Raw genomic sequence first — 24,633 nt, forward strand, 5'->3', positions numbered from 1 at the left:
TTGTGCCGAGCTTTTGTTAGTAATTCTCAATGGAATTAGCAAATATTCCTAGTAGTATCTGAATTTCATTCAAAAAAAAGGGGAGGGAACAAGACAGGAAGTTAAATATTGTTTAGATTCTAAAGGCCAGCTCACATACTTTTATCTCCATAGAAAAGTGTAGCATTCTACAAAGCATAGGCCAGGAAACACCTGTCCTATGTGTATTTCACTTACATTAGTAATGCACCAGTTCTATAACGTAAATCAATATAATTAACCTCCTATTACAAGAGAGGGAGAGAGAGAGAGGCCACTGAAGGACAAAAGCTATCCAGCAAAATCATGGCTAACATGGAGACTGAAAGCTTCCACGTTCCGTTTTTTGAACAGTATATTTGACAGGTTTCTTAGTAAAGATGTTTGGTTACATTTATTACAATACATATTCCACATTTTAAAAAACCAACAAGGGCACAATTTTACAACCATGATCACTGAAGCTCCCTACTATCCCTTTTCGAAAGCACCTAATTTCCTTCTGACATTTAAAGGAATCTTCAATGGAAAAACCCTTAGATGCAATCTAAGTGCGCCTTAATACAGACCACATAGGGCACCTCTCCAAAAAGTCCTGAACAAAATCTATCCTTCCCGTCAAGCCTCATAAAGTCTGGTTGGCCAGGTCATTTTTTACAAACATAGACTATCTGTGTTCCCATGAGAAATTTATTTTGTCAAATATTAACAACCAGCACTGCTTTAACACAGAAATCCAGTTGTATTTAACACAACCCTCTGAAATAGTTTTAAAACAAGGTGCATCCAGAAAATTCCAGTTATTCAACAACCCAAAGGGAAAACAAATAATCAAATCCTTCAGGAGGTTTATAGATTTGAAAGTCCCCAACCCCGAGGAGCTGCAGGGAGGGAAGGATTCAGCCTCTTTTAGAAGATCTCCTAAATTCCAACCAGCAAGGGGAGGAAAAAAAAAACCACGACCAACCAGCTTTCCCCAATTCCACTGCAATGCCGAAACAGTCAGAACTCAAATGTCTGCGGGGCATTTTTGCCAAGAGAGCAGAGCAAGAAATGAAAAGAGGGGACAGGATTTCTCCAACCCACCAAATTGGGGAGATGTGAGGAAGGATTCCACACACACCCCAATTTTCCTAGGAAAAGGGAAAAAAGAAGGGAGAGAGACAGTCAATCCATGACAGCAGGAACTGTCTCAGTACTGTTAGCCATGGTGTGTCTCACCGTGTTTGAATGTCAAGGCCCAAATAAGGCCTTCCTTTAACCTGGTCAGAGCAGCCCTTTGAAAGGTGAGGCTTACCTGTCCTCCTAGCCCTTCAGCCCACCTGGGGAGGGAAAGGAGCACCAACAGTAGGACAATTGTAACCTTCTCCTCTTCCTCCACAGCCCAGAAGACTTACCTCTCCATCCAAACAAGGCTGGAGAGGATGATAGGGAAAAGGGGGAGGAAAGGGAGGAAAGAAGAGAAAGAGGAGGAGAAGGAGAAGAAGAAGTCAAAGGGAAAGAGAAGTAGAAGGAAGAAGAGAAAAAATAGGGGAAGGAAAAGGAGGAGGAAAGAAGGGAGGAAGGAAAAAGGAAAGAAGAGAGGAAAAAGGAGGAAAGTAGAGAAGAGGGCAAAGAAAAGAGAAGAGGGAGAATCCGGGAAAGAGAGAAAGAAATAGGGGAAGGAGAAAGAAGGAAAAGAAAGAAGAATGGAACAGGAAAGGAGAGGAGGAAATAGGGGAAGGAAAAGAAGGAGGAAAGAAGGAAGAAGAGAGGAAAGAAGAGAGGAAAAAGGAGGAAAGCAGAGGAGGAAAGGGGAGGAAGAAATAGGGGAAGGAGAAAGAAGGAAAGAAGAGAGGAAGCAAAGAAAGAAGAGGGGAAGGAGGAACAGGAAAGGAGAGGAAGAAATAGGGGAAGGAAGTGGAGGGAAGAAGAAAGGAAGAAAAAAGAGGGAAGAAGAGAGGATCAAAAAAGGGGGAAGCAGAAAGAGAGGAAGGAGAAAGAAGGAAAGAAGAGAGGAAGCAAAGAAAGAAGAGGGGAAGGAGGAACAGGAAAGGAGAGGAAGAAATAGGGGAAGGAAGTGGAGGGAAGAAGAAAGGAAGAAAAAAGAGGGAAGAAGAGAGGATCAAAAAAGGGGGAAGCAGAAAGAGGGAAAGGAGAAAGAAGGAAAGAAGAGAGGAAGAAAAGAAAGAAGAGGGGAAGTGGAAAAAAGAAAAAGGAGGGAAAAAGAGAGGAACCAGGAAGAGGAGAAAGACTCCCTGTTGCAGAATCCGGGCGCGGGACTACAACTCCCATCACCCCAGCCTGTCCTCCTCCACACAGAGGCGAGGCCCAAGCTGGGGGGGGGGGAGGCCCTCAGCGGATGATGGGCTCTGGGGCCCTCAGGAAGGCGATCCCAGCAGAGGCAACCCCCTCCCCTCCTTCCCACCCTTCCCCTCCGCATCCCAGGCGCCGGCTCCTCCAGCGGGACGGCGCCGGCCGTTGTCGCCCGGGGCGGTGGGAGGGGGGGGCGGTGGGAGGAGGCGGCGGCGCCCCGGCGTCTGTACCTGTGAGGCGGACTTTGATGCTGGAGCCGGCCCTCCGGGTGCCCGCGTTCGACATCGCTCCCCTCAGGCCGACCCCACACGCAGGGCGAGAGGCGGGATCAGCCGCCGGCCACCGACGCCCCCATCCGCGCTTCCTCAGCCGCCCGCCTGCCGCCAGGCCCGGCCTGCTCGATCCCGGCTCGCAGCCTCTCCCTTCCCTTCCTTCCGTCTTCTCTCTCTCTCTTTTTTTAAAATAATAATTAAGATTCGCCTTCTCGCCCCTTTCAAAAACCAAGAACGGTCATCTTCGGGACGGAACTCAACCGCTCCGGTTCTCCTCACGAAGCGGCGGGCGGCGGCGGCGGCGGAGGCGGCGCCGCCTCACGGAGCTCGACGCCCGCCCCGCCGGACGCGAACGGCGACTGCGCGGCCTCGCGCCGCCCTCCCAGCCAACCGCCCGCCTTCGCGGCAGGGACGGCGCCGCCCACTTTTTTTTTTTGGGTGGCGTCCCGGCCGCCATCTTGGGGAGGTCCCGCCTATCATAAACCTTAGAGAAAGAGAGAGCGAGGCAAGGAAGGGAGGCGGTGTCTCCGGCCGCCATCTTGGGGAGGTCCCGCCTATCATAAACCTTAGAGAGGGAGGCAAGGAAGGAGGCAGTGTCGACGGCCACCATCTTGGGGAGGTCCCGCCTATCATAAACCTTAGATAGGGAGGCAAGGAAGGAGGCGGAGTCGCGCGTCCCCTTCTGGGGGCGTGACGGAGTGTCCCGGCTTTAGAGGGCTGGGCCGTTGAACTACCAATCCCGTCAGCCGTCGGGGGGGAGGGAAGAAAAAGGAACCAATCATGGGCGGATTCTCTCTGGAAGGTCACAGGTGGCCCACACCTGTAGGGGAGATGCCTGGGATCCTGGCCCAGGATGATGGGAGGTGTGGTCCGTGGCATCTGGAAAGCGGGATTGGATGGAAGGAATTAAATTATAGTTCCATTAGGAGAAGCCAGGGCAGGGAAACAGGAGTCCTTGGTGCTTTCTGAGCTTGGTTGTTTTCTTGCTGATGTTTCATGACCCAACTAAATAACATCATCAGTGCTTGGAAAGTATTAACACTGATGATGTAATCTAGTTGGATCACAAAACGTCTGGAAGAAAACCACCAAGCTCAGAGAGCACCAAGGACCCCACAGCCCTCCTCCTCCTCCTGACCTGCTTCCTGCTTCTCTCCACAAACCCCACTTCCTTCCAGCACTGATGATGTTCCCTAGTTGGGTCATGAAAGGCCTGCAAGAAAACCACCAAGCTCAGAGAGCACCAAAGACACCTCATTTGCAACCCTGAGCTGCAAATATTCTCCTTTAAAGTTAATTCAGAAAGCGGGTTCGGCATCAAAGTCATCTTGAAAAGCATGTCTATTGTGAAGAATAACAGACCAAAACTTACAAGTAGACCACATTGAACATAAGTCTGGCATCTGCACCTCCATCACTGTCTGGTTTGGCTCTGCAACCCAACAAGACAGACACGGACTTCAGAGGAGAATCAGAACTGCAGGAAAAACAATGGCTGCCAACCTGCCTTCCATTGAGGACCTGCACACTGCACGAGTCAAAAAAGAGGGCTGTGAAAATATCTACAGACCCCTCGCATCCTGGACATCAATTGTTTCAACCTGCCTTCCGTTGAGGACCAGTATATTGCACGAGTCCAAAAGGCAGAAAAACAAGATTTATGCAGGATGTGCATGTTCTGTGCCTTAATTGCACTGAAGAATAGTGGAGATTGTTCTACCTCTTTGTTTTTTTGCAGTTTCTCAACTCAAGGGGAGGGACGGGGTTTTTAGCACCAGTGTGAGCTTTAACCCCATTGCAAAAAAAACCACTGCCTTTCTGGTTGTCACCTGGACGCAATCCATGTTCAGGTGCTTTGCAATACCTTAAACACAAAACGCCTTTATTATATACCTCATGCCTCAAGCTACAGGATGGAACAGATTGGCGCATAGGAGACGGTTTGGTGCATGCCTGAATTATGGAAGAAATCCACGCAGTGGCCTGAAGGATATGTTTTTTTGTTTTTTTTAAATCTCTTCCCATCTCTGTTTCAACCTGTCTTTAAGGTCAAAAAGAGGCCTTGATGGCAAAGGCAGTTTTAAATACTTTTTTCGCGGAATGAGCCGAGGTGGTGCAGTGGTTAGGGTGCAGTACTGCAGGCCACTTCAGCTGACTGTTATCTGCAGTTCAGCGGTTCTAATCTCACCGGCTCAAGGTTGACTCAGCCTTCCATCCTTCCGAGGTGGGTGAAATGAGGACCCAGACTGTGGGGGCGATATGCTGACTCTGTAAACCGCTTAGAGAGGGCTGAAAGCCCTATGAAGCGGTATATAAGTCTAACTGCTATTGCTATAAGGTGATTTACAAAGAGACTTTTCCCACGTCATAGAAAATCCTGCTAGAGTTCATTATGCTGCTTGTGTTAGTTTCTTCTCAGGCATAAAAGGGCAGAACCTGGAAATGGTCTTTGAAGATGGTTAGACTTCAACCCCCCAGAATTCCTCAACTAGCTGGGGAATTCTGGGAGTTGAAGTCCACACATCTTAAAGTTGCCAAGGTTTGAGAAACTCTGGTGCTGTTGTGGCCCGCCAGCAGAGCTGGCAGAAGATTTGAACAGTGAGGAGGTTGGGGAGGAAGATGGGCCAGTCCTGGAGTCTGGGGAAGGCTCTGATGAGGGCTCTGGGTCGGAGGCAGAGAGAGGGCCAGAGCCATCTGACACTTATCAGCTGCCTTCGGAGTCAGACAGCAGTGAAGCAGACGAACAGCTGGTGCCTGTTCCCAGTGTGTGTATGCAGAGTTGCCGGGCGAAGGGAACAGCTAAAGAACAGGGGTCGACTTGGGAGTAAGGCCACAGGTGGACGGTGAATGGCCCCTCCCAAAAGAAATAAAAGAGGAGCGAAAGGGGAGTGGAGTTTGCAGGAGACCATTAGTTCGCTTCATTGGTTCGTGACTCTCCGAGACTCCTTGCCAAATTTTGCAGATATCAGCCTAGCAGCTCTCCAAGCCAGAGAAGGTCTGTGACCGTAAATCCTCCCTTGAAAGACTTTGTGAATGAGCAGAAGGGTTTTTTGTCAGGACCAGGAGTTTGCTTCATGCTCTCGGGAAGCCTCGGTCAGAACAGGTACAACGTATAGATGCTTCTACAAGGCCATCTGAAGGAGCCTGCTCTAGATCGAACTGTTTTCACAGCAAGAAGGAAGGAAGGACGGAAGGAAGGAAGGAAGGAAGGAAGGAAGGAAGGAAGGAAGGAAGGAAGGAAGGAAGGGACATCCTCCAGACACAATTTTTGCAAATCCAGGAAAGTGATTTATTATAACAAACCCTTTTTTTTCATCCCTCCCTCTTAGTGCTCACCCCAAAAGAGCATCCACCACCATGTTTGAAAGCGTGCAACAAGTTAAGCTCTTTCAGAAATCGAAAAAATCCTGCTGTTCGCCCTTAAAAGGCAGAGTTTTCATCTCTTCGTTTCCAGGGTTTAGCTCTTCAACTTCCTAACATCGATGGGAGAAAGAAAAGAGGGGGAAAAAAATAATTCAGCATTTTCCTTGCAGACTTTTCAAATCTGTTACTTTAACTCACATGCCTCCTTCCACAAAGTTCCAAGTATTATAATTTCACGAACGTTTATGGGGAACTCTTCAATCCTTAGCATCCTTCCCAGAAATATGAGTTATGATTATTGAATTTTATGATTATAACCAGGATTTCTCACTTATGGCTTGTATGTATGCAGAGAGCTTATGTACCAGAGACAAATTCCTTTTGTGTCCAATCACACTTGACCTATAAAGAATAGAATAACAGAGTTGGAGGGGACCCTTGGAGGTCTTCTAGTCCAACCCCCTGCTTAGGCAGGAAATCCTACACCACTTCAGACAAATGGACATCTTCTTAAAAACATTCAGGGTTGGAGCATTCACAACTTCTGGAAGCAAGTCGTTCCACTGATTGATTGTTCTGTAAGGAAATTTCTCCTTAGTTCTAAGTTGCTTCTCTCCTTGATTAGTTTCCATTGCTTCTTGTCCTGCCCTCAGGTGCTTTGGAGAATAGCTTGACTCCCTCTTCTTTGTGGCAGCCCCTGAGAGAGCCGAGGTGGCGCAGTGGTTAGGGTGCAGCACTGCAGGCCACTTCAGCTGACTGCAGTTCGGCTGTTCAAATCTCACCAGCTCAAGGTTGACTCAGCCTTCCATCCTTCCAAGGTGGGTGAAATGAGGACCCAGACTGTGGGGGCGATATGCTGACTCTGTAAACCGCTTAGGGAGGGCTGAAAGCCCTATGAAGTGGTATATAAGTCTAACTGCTATTGCTATTGCTGCTAGATATTGGAAGAATTCTATTCTAACACCAGAAGCAACTTTTCCCAAGTCAAATCTGCAGATTGTGCCAAGTTCTGCTTTACTTTTCCTCTGTGGAGCAAACCACAACCACCGTAGTTACATTTGTCCAACGTATAGAATTTAAACGGAACAAAACCATAACTTATTAGTGTAAATAGCAATAGCAATAGCAGTTAGACTTATATACCGCTTCATGGGGTTTTCAGCCCTCTCTAAGCGGTTTACAGAGTCAGCATATTGCCCCCAACAATCCGGGTCCTCATTTTACCCACCTCGGAAGGATGGAAGGCTGAGTCAACCTTGAGCCGGTGAGATTTGAACCGCTGAACTGCAGATAACAGTCAGCTGAAGTGGCCTGCAGTGCTGCACTCTAACCACTGCGCCACCTCGGCTCCTCTAAAGTGGGAATTGGGCCTCTGTCTATTAGGACATAGTCCCTTCCATTATGCAAACAACACTTTGCTTAACAGGGGACAAGTTCGTACCCCAGGCTAAATCTAAGTCAACAATGTCAGTTATTTTGCAAAATCCTTTTGCAAACAATTCGCAAACTAACCAATCAACTCTCAGGACAGTTTTGAAATCTCAGCAATAGTGTTAACCAATGACTGCTCCCAATGAGGTTTAAAAATATGCTCAGGAGGTCTCAGTTTCCCAGATGTTCTTTGAATGGAGAAGGGATTTCCAAGCTGATAGGATACTGCTAGGTAATGGTTACGGTTCTCCTCGCACATATGTGTTAGTCGTTCCCGACCCTAGGGGGCGGTGCTCCTCTCTGTTTCAAAACCAAAGAACCAGCGCTGTCCAAAGACGTCTCCGTGGTCATGTGGCCGGCATGACTCAACGCCCGAAGCCGCACGGAACACTGTTACTTTCCCACCAAAGGTGGTCCCTATTTTTCTACTTGCATTTTTACCTGCTTTCGAACTGCTAGGTTGGCAAAAGCTGGGACAAGTCACGGGAGCTCGCTCCGTTATGCGGCGCTAGGGATTCGAACCGCTGAACTGTCGACCTTTCTGATCGACAAGCTCAGTGTCTTAGCCACTGAGCCACCGCGTCCCAGGGTTAGTTGCTGTTAGTTCTCCTTTAAAGCTTGGGAATTTGATGGCAGCGTCCACTCACCTCTCCAGAGAAGTATTTCTCAATGAGAGCTAGGGCAGCGCGATAGACCAAGTTATTCTCATGAGTCTGGAGAGCTTCAATCTTCTCTACACCTTCCAGCTCCTCGACCAGGAGGCCCAATCTTTCTGCCTGACCCAACTTCTCAGCTGCCTGATATGGAAAAAGAAGACACAAGTATAGTAGGTCACACACTGCTTTCCTCTGTTGCACAAGGCCATGGCTTAATCACAGTGAAGGAAACGATACAGAGGTTGGATCTACCTATTGCTCCAAGAAGGGTTTGCTTTGAAAGCAAAGCTTAGAGAATAGAATAGAATAGCTATTGGGATATAGAACAGAATAGAATAGATTAGATTAGATTAGATATTGGAATATAGAATAGAATAGAATAGAATAGAATAAATATTGGAATATAGAATAGAATGGAATGGAATAGAATATAGAAGAGAAGAGAATAGGGAATAGAATAGAATAGAATAGAATGGATATTGGAATATAGAATAGAATAGAAAAGTATAGATATTGAAATATGGAATGGAATGGAATAGAATAGAATACAATAGATATTGGAATATAGAATGGAATGGAATGGAATGGAATAGAATATAGAAGAGAAGAGAATAGGGAATAGAATAGGGAATAGAATAGTATAGATATTGAAATATGGAATAGAATAGAATAGAATGGATATTGAATATAGAATAGAATAGATATTGAAATATGGAATGGAATGGAATAGAATAGAATAGAATAGATATTGGAATATAGAATAGAACAGAACAGAATATAGAAGAGAATAGAATAGGGAATAGAATAGATATTGGAATATAGAATAGAATAGAATAGATATTGAAATATAGAATAGAATAGATATTGGAATATAGAATAGAATAGAACAGAATATAGAAGGGAATAGAATAGGATAGATATTGGAATATAGAATAGAACAGAACAGAATATAGAATAGAATAGATATTGGAATATAGAATAGAACAGAACAGAATGTAGAAGAGAAGAGAATAGGGAATAGAATAGAATAGAATAGAATAGAATAGAAAAGAATTCTTTATTAGCCTAGTGTGGTTGGACACACCAGGAATTTGTCTTTGGTGTAAAAGCTCTCAGTGTACATAAAGAAAAATAAAACACAATACATTCTTCAAGAATCATAAGATACAACACTTCGTGATAGCCATAGGTTACTAATAAAAAATAAAAATTTACTAGGAAAGAAATAAAACAATATAAATTTTAAAGATACTAGTAACATGGTTATAGTCATAAGCGGAAAGAGATATGGTAGGTGCTAGGAAGGTACTTAAGACAGTCATGGTTTTATACAGGGGAGATCCAGGTCACCTAAGGGGGTACATGATGACCAGGTTGAACCTGAGGGAGGGGTCAAGAACGTCATCAGTCTTGAGCCTCTTTGCAACCAAGAGAGATCTAAGTCCAGATAATGGGACACATCCCAGGTCAGTTTCTAGCAGGAATCAGAATAGAGCTGGAAGGGGCCTTGGAGATCTACTAGTCCAGCCCCCTGATCAAGCAGGAGACCCTATACCATTTCAGACAAGTGGCTGTCCAGTCTTTCCTTAAAAACCTCCAGTGATGGAGCAACCACAACTTCTGAACTGGTTCCACTGGTTAATTGTTCTCACGGTCAGGAAGTTTCTCTTCCAGGTTGCCTCCCCCACCCTTGATTCGCTTCCATCCATGGTTTCTTGAGAGACCGCCTGCTGCCAATTACCTCCACTAGACCAATTAGATCCCACAGATTAGGCCTCCTCCGAATTCCATCCGCCGGCCAGTGTCGGCTGGCGACTACCCGGAGGAGAGCCTTCTCTGTGGCTGCTCCGACCCTCTGGAACGAGCTCCCCGTGGAGATTCGAACCCTCACCACCCTCCAGGCCTTCCGCAAAGCCCTTAAAATCTGGCTGTTCCGACAGGCCTGGGGCTAAAGAGCTTTTGCCCCCCCCTCGAATGGTATGACTGTTGTGTGCTTTTAAATTGTGTATTGTTCTGTTCGTCTTTTTTATCCCTTATCTGTACCCCCTTCCCTGACTTGGATTGTGAGCCGCCCTGAGTCCCCTTCGGGGAAAAGGGCGGCATATAAATGCAATAAATTCCAATTCCAATTCAATTCTTCACTTGCCTTCTGGGTGCTTTGGAAGATAAGTTGACCCCCTCTTCTTTGTGGCAGCCTCTCAAATACTGGAATACGTCTACCTGTCCCTCCCCCCCAGTCCTTCTTTTTCTCTAGATTAGCCATACCCAATTCCTGCAGGTAGGAACCTAAGTGGATCAACAGAACAGCTGACAATACATCCAAATTCTCCATCATTCTAGCTCGGTTTGATCCATCGTTTCCTTCCTTAGCCTTACCTGGAAGAAATTGGCGACGCTGTCCAAGATGACAAGGATGGTGTTACTATCCTTGATGGACAACAGGTTGAGGAGAGGTTTCAGGACTCCGGCCCGGATCATCGACACCACTTGCTGCACTGTGCCTCCCGTGGTGAAATTGGCCACAGCCCAAACACCTTCCTTCTGGGCTTTGTAGTCTCCCTACAGGTGGCAAAGAAGTAGAGAACCTTAAGAAACTCATAAACATGGCTCCTGCAGCTAGCTCTCAACTCACAATCGGTGTGTTCTGACCCGGGCTTCCTTAAAAAGCAAGAAGGGTGAAAGAGACACCTCTAACAACAGAAAAAGAAAGGGAGAGAGGAGGAGAGGAAGAGGAGGGAAGGAAGAAAGAGGGAAGGAGAGGAGGGTGGAAGGGAGAGGAAGAGGGTAGGAAGGGGGAGAGGAAGAGTAGGGGAGAGGTAAGGGAAGAAGGAAAGAGAAGGAGAGGAGGAAGGAAGTAGAGAAGGGAGGGAAGAAGGAAGGGAAAGGAGAGGAGGGTGGAAGGGAGAGGAAGAGGGTAGGAAGGGGAAGAGGAAGAGTAGGGGAGAGGTAAGGGAAGAAGGAAGGAGAAGGAGAGGAGGAAGGAAGTAGAGAAGGGAGGGAAGAAGGAAGGGAAAGGAGAGGAGGGTGGAAGGGAGAGGAAGAGGGTAGGAAGGGGAAGAGGAAGAGTAGGGGAGAGGTAAGGGAAGAAGGAAAGAGAAGAAGAGGAGGAAGGAAGTAGAGAAGGGAGGGAAGAAGGAAGGGAAAGGATAGGAGGGCGGAAGGGAGAGAAAGAGAAGGTGAGATAATAGGAAGGGAAGAGGAAGAGTGGAGGAGAGGGAAGGGAAGAAGAAAGAGGTAAGGAGAGGAGGGTGGAAGGGAGAGGGAGAGAGGGTAGGAAGGGGAAGAGAGAGAGCAGGAGTAGGGAAGAGGTAAGGGAAGAAGGAAGGAGAAGGAGAGGAGGAAGGAAGTAGAGAAGGGAGGGAAGAAGGAAGGGAAAGGAGAGGAGGGTGGAAGGGAGAGAAAGAGAAGGAGAGATAGTAGGAAGGGAAGAGGAAGAGTGGAGGAGAGGTAAGGGGAGAAGAAAGAGGCAAGGAGAGGAGGGTGGAAGGGAGAGAAAGAGAAGGAGAGAGGGTAGGAAGGGGAAGAGAGAGGGTAGGAGTAGGGGAGAGGTAAGGGAAGAAAGAAGGGGAAGGAGAGGAGGAAGGAAGGAAGTACAGAAGGAAGGGAGGGAGAAAAGAAAGGGAAAATAAGGTGGTGTTACAACAGGTGCTAGGGATGGTAAACAAAGCAACCCAAACTGTATATTATAACCTTTTAAATGGAATGTATAAGAATGGCAAAGGAGAAGAATAACTGTGAATGTATTCCTATAATTGTATGCAAGAGAATAAAAAATAAAAATAAAAATTTTCAGAAAAAAAAGCAAGCAGAGCCTCTCTCATGCTGGCTGGGGAATTCTGGGAGTTGAAGTCCAGACATCTTCAAGTGACCAAGGTTGAGAAACACTGATCTAACACCTTCGCAAAAGCACCCTTCTCTGTAGCTGGCAGTTATGGGCAAAGCTCCTTTTGCTGGTGTTAAAAATTCATTATCCAAAAAAAAACAAAAACCCAGAGACGCCACTTTTAAAAAAAAAATAATCCTGCAACTTTTAAATACTTTGGTGAATGCCTGAGTGACTTAAATCTAGATTCAGTTCTCATTTATGTGCAGCTGCCCTAAGCTAGGAGGAGCTGTAAGCACCATGTATCCTGCTCTGAACACCTGCAAAAATAGGCATGTCCCCCAAATTAGTAGCTATAAATTTAGAAACTTAAGATTTGTGTCTCTAAAAAGAATGCAGAATCCCAGGAAGTGCACTATATGCGCCCATATTAGATATTTAGAATGGAATGGAATGGAAGGGAAGGGAAGGGAATAGTGATAGCGATAGCGATAGCGATAGCAATAGCAGTTAGACTTATATACCGCTTCATAGGGCTTTCAGCCCTCTCTAAGCGGTTTACAGAGTCAGCATATCGCCCCCACAGTCTGGGTCCTCATTTCACCCACCTCGGAAGGATGGAAGGCTGAGTCAACCTTGAGCCGGTGAGACTAGAACCGCTGAACTGCAGCTAACAGTCAGCTGAAGTGGTCTGCAGTACTGCACCCTAACCACTGTGCCACCTCGGCTCTTAGAAGAGAAGAGAAGAGAAGAGAAGAGAAGAGAAGAGAAGAGAAGAGAAGAGAAGAGAAGAGAAGAGAAGAGAAGAGGAAATTATTTATTGGAGACACAAGGAAATTTCTTTTGGGGTTTTGTAGCCAAAACAATACAATCTTTCCTGTGGGAACCAAGGACATTCTCACAGGGGGCTGGCCAGAGGAGGAGCTGGTAACCTAGCAACCAGACAGTACCTGCATTGGACAGCGTGACCAGTGACTTGAGGCGGGGGAGGGAGGGAAACCTTTAACTTTTAATTAAGTGAAAGCTGGCATCGTACCTTGGCCAGCAAATTCACCAGAGGAGGAAGCAGCCCGCAGGTGATCAGCTGCTGAATTTGGTTGCAGGGTCCAGCAGCAATGTTGCTCAAAGCCCACGCGGCCTCCTTCTGGACCAATGGCTTGGGATGACACAGGAGCTTCGGCAGGACGGACAGGAAGCCCGCATCGATGGCCATCTGGGTCTGTTCGTTTGTCCCGGTGACCACGTTGCCCATAGCACGCAGAGCTGGGGTCTACAAAGATGCCCAACAAAGAGAAAGACAAGATGACCAGGGAGGTCCATCACTAATGGACCAAGGACGACCAAAGAGATCCATCACTAATGTTCCCACAAAAGGAATGTTTACAGATTTACAGAGTTGGGAGGGACCTGGCAGATCATTCTAGTCCAACCCCTGGCCCAAGCAGGAGACCCTACACCATTGACCGATGGGAGATCCTACACCGACTGACCAATGGCAGTCTAGTCTCTTCTTGAAAGCTTCCAGCGGTGGAGCTCCCACAACCTCTGAAGGCAACTTCTGTTCCACTGGTGGATTGTTCTCACTGTCGGAAAATTCCTCCTTATTTCCAGGTTGAATCTCTCCTTGTTTAGTTTCATTATTCCATGTCTGGCCTTTAGAAAATAGCTTGATCCCCCCCCCCCTCCTCTCTGTGGCAGCCCCTCAGATACTGGAAGCCTGCTCTCCTGTCTCCCCTGGTCCTTCTCTTCCCTAGACTAGCCAGGCCCAGTTCCTGTAACCATTCATCGTATGTTTGAATAGATCTTCACCAGGGGCTGATCCCTCACTAGCCTAGCATTGTCCTTCAAGAAATCACTCTTGCTTACCAGAATGACGTTGCGTATAGTACGTAGAACTGGGGTCTACAAAGAAACCCATCACAGAGAAAGACAAGAAGATCACATAAATCCATCACTAATCTTCCCACAAATGGAATGTTTGTATAGATGTTCTTGAGGAGGACTAATCCCTTACCTAGCCTGGTATTATTTCACACACACAAAATCACTCTTGCTTACCAGAATGATGGTGCCTATAGTACGGAAGGTCTACAAAGAAACCCACCAAGAGAAAGAGAAGACAACCATGGAGGTCCATCACTAATGTTCCCACAAATGTACACCAAGGTACACCCACACTACACCTATCCTCCGTGAGCTGCACTGGCTTCCCATTGGTCTCCGAGCATGATTCAAGGTGCTGGTTATCACCTTTAAAGCCCTACATGGCCTAGGACTCGGATACCTACGAGACCGTCTTCTGCCGCACACCTCCCAAAGACCGATAAGATCGCACAGGATGGGCCTTCTCCAGGTGCCTTCAGCTGGACAATGCTGGCTGGCGACGCCTCGGAGTAGGGCCTTCTCTGTTGCTGCTCCGGCCCTATGGAATGAGCTACCCCCAGAGATCCAGGCCCTACCCACTCTCATGGCCTTCCGAAAAGCTATTAAGACCTGGCTATTCCGGCAGGCCTGGGGCTGTTGACCTCTTGATTGAGGTCCAGCCCCCTTTTGATTGGGTGCATGTTGTGCTTCTTCTTAATTTTGTTGTGTCTTATTGTTTTAATTCTTTTTTAATATTTTTCATTTCTGTAAGACGCCCGGAGTCCTTCGGGATTGGGCGGCCTAAAAATCAATAAATGAAATGGAATGGAATGGAATGGAATAGATTATCTTCACAGGGGCTGATCCCCCACTAGGGGGATCTAGCATTGTCCTTCAAGAAATCACTCTTGCTTACCAGAATGACCTTGCCTATAGTACATAGAACTGGGGTCTACAAAGAAACCCACCACAGAGAAAGACAAGAATATCATGGAGATCCTTCACTAATCTTCCCACAAATGGAATGTTTGGATAGATGATCTTGACGATTACTTCACACAGACAAAAACACTCTTGCTTACCAGAATGATGGTGCCTATAGTATGGAAGGTCTACAAAGAAACCCACCAAGAGAAAGAGAAGACAACCATGGAGGTCCATCACTAATGCTCCCACAAATGGAATAGATGATCTTCACGGGGGCTGATCCCCCACTAGCCTAGCGTTGTCCTTCAAGAAATCACTCTTGCTTACCAGAATGGGCAGCTCGTTGGTGAAGAGGAGCTCTACCAGCCGAGAGAGGACTCCGGCCTCCAACACCACCTGGATGCGATGGTTGGAGCCTTCGGTCAAGTAGGACATGGCCCAACAGGTGTCCGAGATAATGTCCTTGTCTTGGTGTTGCAGGAGGCAAGTGAGGGTGGGAAGCACCTGCCTCACAGCGTCCAGGGGAGGGTGGGGGTTCTTGTTTCTGCAAAGGTTGGAGAGGGTCCATGTGATGTTCCTCAGGAAGCCCACCTGAGAAATTAAGAGGATGTTTGTTATCAGATCAGATCAAATCAAGAGAACTTAAGGAACCCCAGGGGGCAGACTTTCTACATACCGGAGTAGAAGGCGTCACCAGTGAAAGAATTGGTGGAATTACACCGTAGCTGATCAAAGTATCTCGGTAGACAGGTCCGTCCCCTACACGAAATAGGGATGGGAAGGAGAATTGTACTTTTGACAAAAAAAAATAGCAATAGCAATAGCAGTTAGACTTATATACCGCTTCATAGGGCTTTCAGCCCTCTCTAAGCGGTTTACAGAGTCAGCATATTGCCCCCAACAACAATCCGGGTCCTCATTTTACCTACCTCGGAAGGATGGAAGGCTGAGTCAACCCTGAGCCGGTGAGATTTGAACAGCCGAACTGCAGAACTTCAGTCAGCTGAAGTAGCCTGCAGTGCTGCATTTAACCACTGCGCCACCTCGGCTCTCAACAACGCCAGGTAGTCAATTTACAACAGTTCATTTAGCAACCGTTCCAAGTTACGACAGCACTGGAAAAAGTGACTTAGGACAGTGGCAGCGTCCCCAAGGTCCCATGATCAAAATTCAGATCCTTGGGCCACTGGCTCACATTTACGACAGTCCCGGGGGTCACCTGTTCCCCCTTTTGCGACCGTCTGACAAGCAAAATCGATGCAGATTCAGAATCATTTCATCACCACGTTATTAACTTCACAAATGTGAACGATTCATTTTAACAGCGGTGGCAAGAAAAGTAAAGGGAAGCCAAGTCACTTAACAAACGTTTCACGTAGCAACCTAAAACTTTGGGCGCGACTGTGGTTGTAACTCGAGAACTACCCGTATCTTGGAACTATATACCAGCTCAGATAGGTTGGTCACACCCAAGCCTCCCAGCCGCCACCCTCTTTGCATACCAGCTCTCAAAGAGGCCAGAAGCTGGCTGCAGGCCGTTAAAAAGTCCTCCAGTCGGCAAAAATGCGGTTGCCTTCGCTTGCAAGGCGATGGGATGCGCATGTGTGAAGATGATGGTGGCGAAGGCAGCCGCTTTTTCGCTGTCGGGGGGGGGGGGGAATTTTCAGTGGCCTGCAGCCAGCCGCCGGCCTCTTTGAGAGCCGGTATTCAAAGAGGCAACGCAAGCAAGTAGCAATAGCAATAGCAGTTAGACTTATATACCGCTTCGTAGGGCTTTCAGCCCTCTCTAAGCAGTTTACAGAGTCAGCATATCGCCCCCACAGTCTGGGTCCTCATTTCACCCACCTCGGAAGGATGGAAGGCTGAGTCAACCTTGAGCCGGTGAGATTAGAACCGCTGAACTGCAGATAACAGTCAGCTGAAGTGGCCTGCAGTACTGCACCCTAACCACTGCGCCACCTCGGCTCTTGGTGACCAGATGGGCAGGGTGAGCAACCAGCAACAGGAGGATCGGTTCAGGGCGTGGCCAGCCAGCCATTGCTACCGGTTCTCCGAACTGGGCAAAATTTCTACCACTGGTTCGGGCGAAACCGGTGCGAAACAGCTGAATACCCCTTTTGGTTGGGTTCCTACAGATGGACATTGTTGTGGTATCAAAGAAGCCATTGGTCTCTTCTCCAATAAGATAAAAGTCCATTGGGCAGAAGATAAAAATCGAGCCTCAAGGTTCGATTATTGCAATGCGCTCTACATGGGACTTCCCTTGAAAAGCGTTCGGAGACTACAGCTAGTCCAGAATGCAGCCGCGCGAGCGATATTGGGTGTACCGAGATACACCCATATTACACCTGTCCTCCGCGAGCTGCACTGGCTGCCAATTGGTCTCCGGACGCAATTCAAGGTGTCGGTTATTACCTTTAAAGCCCTACATGGCTTAGGACCAGCCTATCTGCGATACCGCCTACTGCCATACACCTCCCAACGGCCGATAAGATCCCACAGGGTGGGCCTCCTTCGGATACCGTCAGCCGGACAGTGTCAGCCGGCCGTCCCCCGGAGGAGAGCCTTCTCTGTGGCTGCTCCGACCCTGTGGAATCAGCTACCCCTAGAGGTCCGGACCTTACCCACTCTCATGGCTTTCAGGAAAGCCGTTAAAACCTGGCTGTTCCGGCAGGCCTGGGGCTGTTGGCGTTAGTGTTAAGGTCCAGCCCCGATTAGAACATATGTGTGTTGTGAATTTCAAACTATTTTTTTTACTTATTTTGCTTTTCTTTTTTTCTTCATTCGTTGTAAGCCGCCCGGACTCCTCCGGGATTGGGCGGCCTATAAATTTAGGTTCCACCACAAAACCACGGATGACAAAATCGCGGACGACAAAATCGCGGTCGACAAAATCGCTCATTTAACGTCATCACAGCGCGACGATAACATCGTGCTGTGATCGAAAAATGTAAAAATAAAGCAAAAACCTTACCCTAACCCCCCCAAACCTAACCCTAAACCTAACCCTAAACCTAACCCTAAACCTAACCCTAAACCTAACCCTAAACCTAACCCTAAACCTAACCCTAAACCTAACCCTTAACCTAACCCTAAATCTAACCCTAAACCTAACCATTAACGTAACGCTAAACCTAACGCTAAACCTTAACCTAACGCTAAACGTAACCCTAACGCTGTAAACCTAACCCTAACCCTTAACCTAACCCTAACCCTTAACCTAACGCTTACCTTTATGTGAATCGGCTTGCTGTAATTTAATTTTTATTTCAATTTTTCGATCTTTTTCGTCGCGTTGTGATGACGTCACATGCGCGATTTCGTCGACCGCGCTTTTGTGGAACGCGCTTTTGACGGGTCACGATAAATTTAATAAATGAAAATGAAATGAAATAGGGAAGCCATTCCTTCACCCTAATCCACTCATAAATAAGAGCCAAGATACACCTGTTCCGTCTCCATGAATCTGGAACCGACATGCCTCAGAATGTAAAGCCAGCCCCCACCACTTACCGGCGATGTTGCCGAGTGCCCACACTGACTGCTCACAGATGTGCATGTGCGGAGAAGACAGAAGGACAACCAAGCCCTGAATGCCATTGGCATCTACCACAGCTTTGGTATGCGCAGAGCTTCCCGAGGCAACGTTGGTGAGCGCCCAGGCGGACTCGAACTGCAGGTTGGGCGTATCGTGATAATATAGGAACTCCACCAGTTTAGGAATGATTCCAGATTCAATGACTTGGTTGGTGGGTGGGTTCTTCTGCCTGGATAGCATCTTCCTGTTGGGAGAGAAACAAGGGTGACCCTTTAAGGTGGCCTCGCCCTTCTGGAAGGGGCCACAACAACAAGTGGCATATCTCAAGTGGCCTCTAAAATAACTGAGGCACCTTCAACATTTGAAGGTCGGTTCAGAAGCAAGTTGACTATGCGTTGCCCATATCTGTGGTGGGATTCCCAATAGGCAGTAGGGTTCTTAGAGGCAAGAGAACATGGGGATTGACAGCTTAGGCCATCTTTCATGTTGGCTCACTCTATCATGACCGTACCAATCATCTTTAGATGGGATTGATGGTCCTGCAGCCATATGCTATCTGTTGAGCTTCTCTAGAAACCTAGTGCTATGGTTTTCCCAGTTGCAATAGGTGGCTGTGGAAGATGGACCACAAGGAAGGCTGAGCGCCAAAGAATGGAGGCCTTTGAACTCTGGTGCTGGAGAAGACTCCTGCATTGAGTCCCTTGGACTGCAAGGCCATCCAACCGGTCAGTCCTAGAGGAGATCCACCCTGACTGCTCTTTAGAAGGCCAGATCTTGAAGAGGAAACTCAAAGACTTTGGCCACCTAAGGAGAAGGAAGGACTCCCTGGAGAAGAGCCTCACTATGGGAACGATGGAGGGCAAAAGAAGAAGGAATGCAATGCCATCCAATGGGTCAGTCCTAGAGGAGATCTACCCTGACTGCTCTTTAGAAGGCCAGATCTTGAAGAGGAAACTCAAAGACTTTGGCCACCTGATGAGAAGGAAGAAGGACTCCCTGGAGAAGAGCCTCATGCTGGGAACGATGGAGGGCAAAAGAAGAAAGGGACAGCAGAGAATGAGGTGGCTGGATGGAGTCACCAAAGCAGTCGGCATGAGCTTCAATGGACTCCAGAGGTTGGTAGAGGAAAAGGAAGGCCTGGAGGAACGTTGTCCATGGGGTCGCGATGGGTCGGACACGGCTTCGCAACTAACAACAAAGAAACCTAGTGGCCTCCATTGACTGGAGCTGGTTTGGTCTCCTGTTCTTCTCCTCTGCCAAAGAACTAACCCAGGTGGTTAACTAACCAATGGCAACTGAGATTCATTGATGGGGGACACAACTTATGGCTTCAACATACCTGACTGCTTGGGCCGCCTTCAGCTGAAGAAATACATCATCCGACTGGATCAGCTCAACTATATCTATCAAAGAAATCTGAGTCACCTGCAAAAAGCAAAAAGATTGTCAGACCACCACCAAAAAGAGGTCATCAGGATGCAGATCCTTCTGGCCATGCCAGGTATTGAACTACAAACAGCCAAGAACTTCATCTTCCGGTCAATACATGGCTTACACTTATTCAACACTAAGCCTCAAATAACCCATATCATAGTTTAGCATGCCACATGAACCAAGCATGATAAAGTCCTCAGACCTTGTTAATGGTCTGTTTCTGCTTTCTTTACACACCTGTTGTGGGCCATCAGTGGAACAAACCCTTTTGAGTGATACGGTTAATTGTCCATGAGAAAGAAAGGTGCAGCTAATTCCTACCAAAAGTTTGTCATTCTATTATATGTTGTGGGCCACCAGCGGCCAGCAGAGCTGGCAGCAGATTCGGACAGTGAGGAGGTTGGGGAGGAAGATGGGCCAGTCCTAGAGTCTGGGGAAGGCTCTGAGGAGGGCTCTGTGTCGGAGGCAGAGAGGGGGCCAGGGCCGTATGCCAGTTATCAGCTGCCTTCAGAGTCAGATATCAGTGAGGCAGAAGAGCAGCTGGAGCCTGTTCCCAGTGTGCACATGGGCAGAGTTGCCAGGCGAAAGGAACAGCTAAAGAACAGAGGTCGACTTGGGAGTAAGGCCACAGGTGGACGATGAATGGCCCCTCCCAGAGGAAATAAAAGAGGAGCGAAAGGGGAGTGGAGTTTGCAGGGGACAATTAGTTCGCTTCATTGGTTCGTGACTCTCCGAGGCTCCTTGCCAAGTTCTGCAGATATCGACCTGGCAGCTCTCCAAGCCAGATGAGGTCTGTGACTGTAAATCCTCCCTCGAAAGACTTTGCTGGATGTGAAGGAGCAGAATTCACAGTCAATTAATAAAAGGTTTTTTTGTTGGGACCAGGAGTTTGCTTCATGCTCTTGGGAAGCCTCGGTCAGAACAACACTTCTCCAAAACTCTCATGCTCACAGTCAACAGCTGTGAACAGTCCTACATATATACAGAGATATGGAAGAGGGCCTTATAAAAACCAGGCTCCATCCAGATGCGTGAGAATTACAGATGCAGGATTCACAAGCGATACGAGTGAAATTTGGATTTCTGAACCTTGCAATCCTGAGAAATTTAGACAGCATGGGTTGGAAAAGCTGCTACAGAAAATGAAATTGGCAACTAGATGCAATATATTCTCCAACTAAGATCTACAGGAGGAGGTTAAAAATGAGCTTTACAAGGGAGCCCTTCTCCTCATCACACTACTACCACCACCCACCCACGCATACCACGTTCTTCTTGTCTTTCTCGGGAGACGGGCTGGCTTCAGCCTCAAAGCAGATGTTCCTTCGCTTCAAAATCTGTTCATCTTTCCGTGCTTTGCGAAGTTCAACTCTCACTTCAATTTTTCGTCTACGGATTTCCTACCAAGGAAGAGCGTGGAGCGTTACCGGTTTTAGCACAGCCAATTATGAGCCGTACGATTGGAAGTGCAGGGAACAAGAGGATTTGGGGAGTATCAGGGTTCAAGATCAAATGTCCCTGGGCAAAAAACAATTCTTACCTGCCACTATCAAACTTCAGAGGACGGACGGACAAGAGTGGCTAGAGGCTTCACCCACTTCGTGTTATTGTCTGGGTGGCTGATGGCTTGAGGACTCTCCTGCTGACTTGTTGCCCTCCTAATCTTTTGAATGTTGGGCCTTGATTTTCATCTGGATGTTTTAAATTCTCTTTTTAATCCCAAATGTGCTTTTCCAAAAAGCCACTGGACTTTCTTGGGTTTTTTTCCTCAAAAACATTTAGCTTCTCATCCAGGAAGAAGAACTTGTTCTGACCGAGGCTTCCCAAGAGCCTGAAGCCAACTCCTGGTCCCGACAAAAACCCCTTTTATTAATTGACTGTGAATTCTGCTCCTTCATATCCAACAAAGTCTTTCGAGGGAGGATTTACAGTCACAGACCTTCTCTGGCTTGGAGAGCTGCCAGGTTGATATCTGCAAAACCTGGCAAGGAGTCTCGGAGAGTCACCAACCAATTAAGCAAATTAATTGTCCCCTGCAAACTCCACTCCCCTTTCGCTCCTCTTTTATTTCCTCTGGGAGGGGCCATTCATCCTCCACCTGTGGCCTTACTCCCAAGTCGACCCCTGTTCTTTAGCTGTTCCCTTCATGTGGCAACTCTGAGCATGCGTACACTGGGAACAGGCTCCAGCTGTTCATCTGCCCCACTGATGTCTGACTCTGAAGGCAGCTGATAACTGGCATACGGCCCTGGCCCCCTCTCTGCCTCTGACACAGAGCCCTCATCAGAGCCTTCCCCAGACTCCAGGACTCCTGGCCCATGTTCCTTCCCAACCCTCCTCACTGTCCGAATCTGCTGCCAGCTCCATTGGCCGCTGGTGGGCCACAACAGAACTGAAGAAGCTTCTTGGATGAGAAACGAAATGTTTTCAGGGGAAAAAAAACCCAAAAGTCCAGTTGCCTTTTGGGAAAGCAACTTTGGGACAACCATGATTGGACGATGAAGATTCTCCACAGACATTTGGTTTTTAACATCTCTCTTACATTCCTGTATCTCGATTTGGCTTTATTAGGCAGTTATTTAGCCGAGATAGGCTGTGACCCATCAAAACCGCGGTCCACTAAAGCGCGCCCAATTAAAGCGCGTACCTGACGTCATCAGCAGCGCGACAAATATGACCGCGGAGAAAAAAGGGCGCTTTAAAAAGCACTTTTAAAGCAAGCCGATTCACATAAAGGTAAGGGTTAGGTTTAGGGTTAGGGTTAGGGTTAGGTTAAGGGTTAGGGTTAGGGTTACGTTAAGCGTTAGGTTTAGGGTTAGGTTAAGGGTTAGCGTTAGGTTTAGCGTTGGGTTAAGGGTTAGGTTTAGGGTTAGGCTTAGGGTTAGGTTTAGGGTTAGGTTTAGGGTTAGGTTAAGGGTTAGGCTTAGGGTTAGGTTTAGGGTTAGGTTTAGGGTTAGGTTTAGGATTAGGTTAAGGGTTAGGCTTAGGGTTAGGCTTAGGGTTAGGTTTAGGGTTAGGTTTGGGGGGGTTAGGTTTAGATTTACGCGTTAATTTTAAGTTTACCGCTCACAGCGTGCTGTTTTCGTCACGCTGTGATGACGTCATGTACGCGCTTTCGTCGAGTGCGCTTTAGTCTACCGCGGTTTTGTGGTGGAACCAAGATAGGCAGGGTAGAAATTTACTAAATAAATATCCCTTCACTTTCTGCCGTTTTATTTTACAAAATTGTGCATTTTTTAAAAAACCGTCAAGGAAAGCTACAGAATGAACACAGTCTCTGAACAGAAGCGTCCTTTACACCAGGGTGGATCAGATCCTTCTCTGAAATTACAGCTCCAGGTTGTAAGTGCAACCTCTGGAGACCATCACCTTTGTCCCCCTCGGTTCCTGAGTAACCACTCAGGGTTTCCTAAGTACTTACTGCAACATTTTTGCCTTTGTTTTTGAACTTCTTCATGCGGCCATCTTGCTCGTTTGTGGGAGGCATGGTGTGCGTTCTGCAAAGCCGAGACAGGTGTTGGCCAGGTACGTCTCCTTACACCTAGGTGGACAGAAAAAATATTTGACTCTGGAGATCCTCTGCCTGGAATCCACACCGCATATCGGACATTAATACGATCGAGCGAGTCCAGAGGTATTTCACGAGAAGAGTCCTCCACTCCTCTGCTCGCAATAGAATCCCTTATGCCACCAGGCTCGAAATTTTGGGATTGGACAATTTGGAACAGAGGTGGGTTCCTACCAGTTCGCACCTATTCGGTAGAACCGGTTCGTCAAATCTACCGAACCGGTTAGGTTCCACCAGTGGACCCGGAAAGCAGGTCACACCTACAGAAGAGGTTCCAAACATTTTTTGAAACCCACCACTGGTCCTTGGATATGATTATTCTACACTATCATGCTCCTATTTATAAAACTCAGTGCCTCTGTGAAAGGTAAGGATGACTTCTGCGTTTGTGGTGCAATCAGAACATTGCGTGTGTTGAAGTTGTTTTAACGCAAACCAAAGATGCCTTTTAAAAAACAAGTTTGCATCCTATTCTTATGCATGCCAGTGCTGTGTGGGAGGTAATTTAAGGTGGTTCTGACAAGTGTCGTCGGCATCTTCATATCCGGTCACATGGGCGGCAAGCCACTCCCATCCGGTCACATGGGTGGTAAGCCACTCCCACAAAGGAGGCCACACCCACAGAGTAGGTTCGAACAATTTTTGAAACCCACCACTGATTTGGAATTACGTCCCTTACGGTCTAAACCTAATTGTAGTACACAAAATTGTCTGCTACAACATCCTACCTGTCAATGTCTACTCCAGCTTCAACCGCAATAATACTCGGGCAAACAATAGATACAAACTCAAGGTAAACCGCTCCAAACTCGATTGCAGAAAACACGACTTCAGCAACAGAGGGGTCAACGCCTGGAATGCTCTACCTGACTCTGTTGTTGCATCCTCAAACCCCCCAGAGCTTCAACCTCAAACTGTCTACCGTGGACCTCACCCCATTCCTAAGAGGTCCGTAAAGGGGGCCTGCATAAGTGCACCAGCATACCTTCCATCCAGAGGTGGGTTCCTACCAGTTCACACCAGTTCGGTAGAACTGGTTCGTCAAATCTACCGAACCGGTTAGAAGAGGTTCCACCAGTGGACCCAGAAAGCAGGCCACACCTACAGAAGAGGTTCCAAAATTTTTTTGAAACCCACCACTGACAAACACAAACAGACAGACAGACAGACAGACAGACAGACAGACAGACAGACAGACTCACAAAGAGAGAGAAAGAAAGAAAGGAAGAAAGAAAGAAATAAAAAAGAAAAAAGAAAGAAAAAGAGAGAGAGATGAAAGGAAAAAAGGGAAAAGGGACAGAGAGATAAAAGGAAGGAAAGAGAGAGAGAGAGAGAAAACACATGGCTGGCAAACCACTCCCACCAGGTCACATGGCCGGCAAGCCACTCCCACAAAGGAGGCCACACCCACAGAGTAGGTTCGAAATTTTTTTGAAACCCACCAC

The 24,633-nt window shown here is 47.4% G+C and overlaps 2 protein-coding genes across 3 annotated transcripts in view; both read right to left on the bottom strand.

The window, feature by feature from the left end:
* SMURF1 (SMAD specific E3 ubiquitin protein ligase 1) overlaps positions 1-2,892 on the bottom strand; it is a 47,835-nt gene extending 44,943 nt beyond the window's left edge. For both annotated transcript variants that reach the window (XM_087729103.1, XM_087729102.1), the window contains exon 1: positions 2,544-2,892. In XM_087729103.1, coding sequence (XP_087585229.1) covers positions 2,544-2,598 — 55 coding nt within the window. In that variant the 5' untranslated portion in view covers positions 2,599-2,892. The remainder of the gene's footprint in view (positions 1-2,543) is intronic.
* A 3,019-nt stretch (positions 2,893-5,911) lies between these two features.
* KPNA7 (karyopherin subunit alpha 7) lies at positions 5,912-23,107 on the bottom strand. Its single transcript, XM_087728875.1, has 10 exons — positions 23,042-23,107; positions 20,886-21,020; positions 19,526-19,611; positions 18,162-18,430; positions 15,325-15,407; positions 14,976-15,239; positions 12,895-13,128; positions 10,412-10,594; positions 8,027-8,176; positions 5,912-6,058 (listed from the first exon to the last, which is right to left on the bottom strand). The coding sequence occupies exons 1-10, from the start codon at positions 23,105-23,107 to the stop codon at positions 5,975-5,977; spliced, it is 1,554 nt and encodes a 517-aa protein (XP_087585001.1). The 3' UTR covers positions 5,912-5,974.
* Between the last annotated feature and the right edge of the window lie 1,526 nt (positions 23,108-24,633).

This window comes from Thamnophis sirtalis, unplaced genomic scaffold, assembly GCF_051295495.1.
Source record: "Thamnophis sirtalis isolate CommonGarterSnake01/CBP01778 unplaced genomic scaffold, rThaSir2_p1.2 scaffold_14, whole genome shotgun sequence".
In the NCBI taxonomy this organism is placed as follows: Eukaryota; Metazoa; Chordata; class Lepidosauria; order Squamata; family Natricidae; genus Thamnophis; species Thamnophis sirtalis.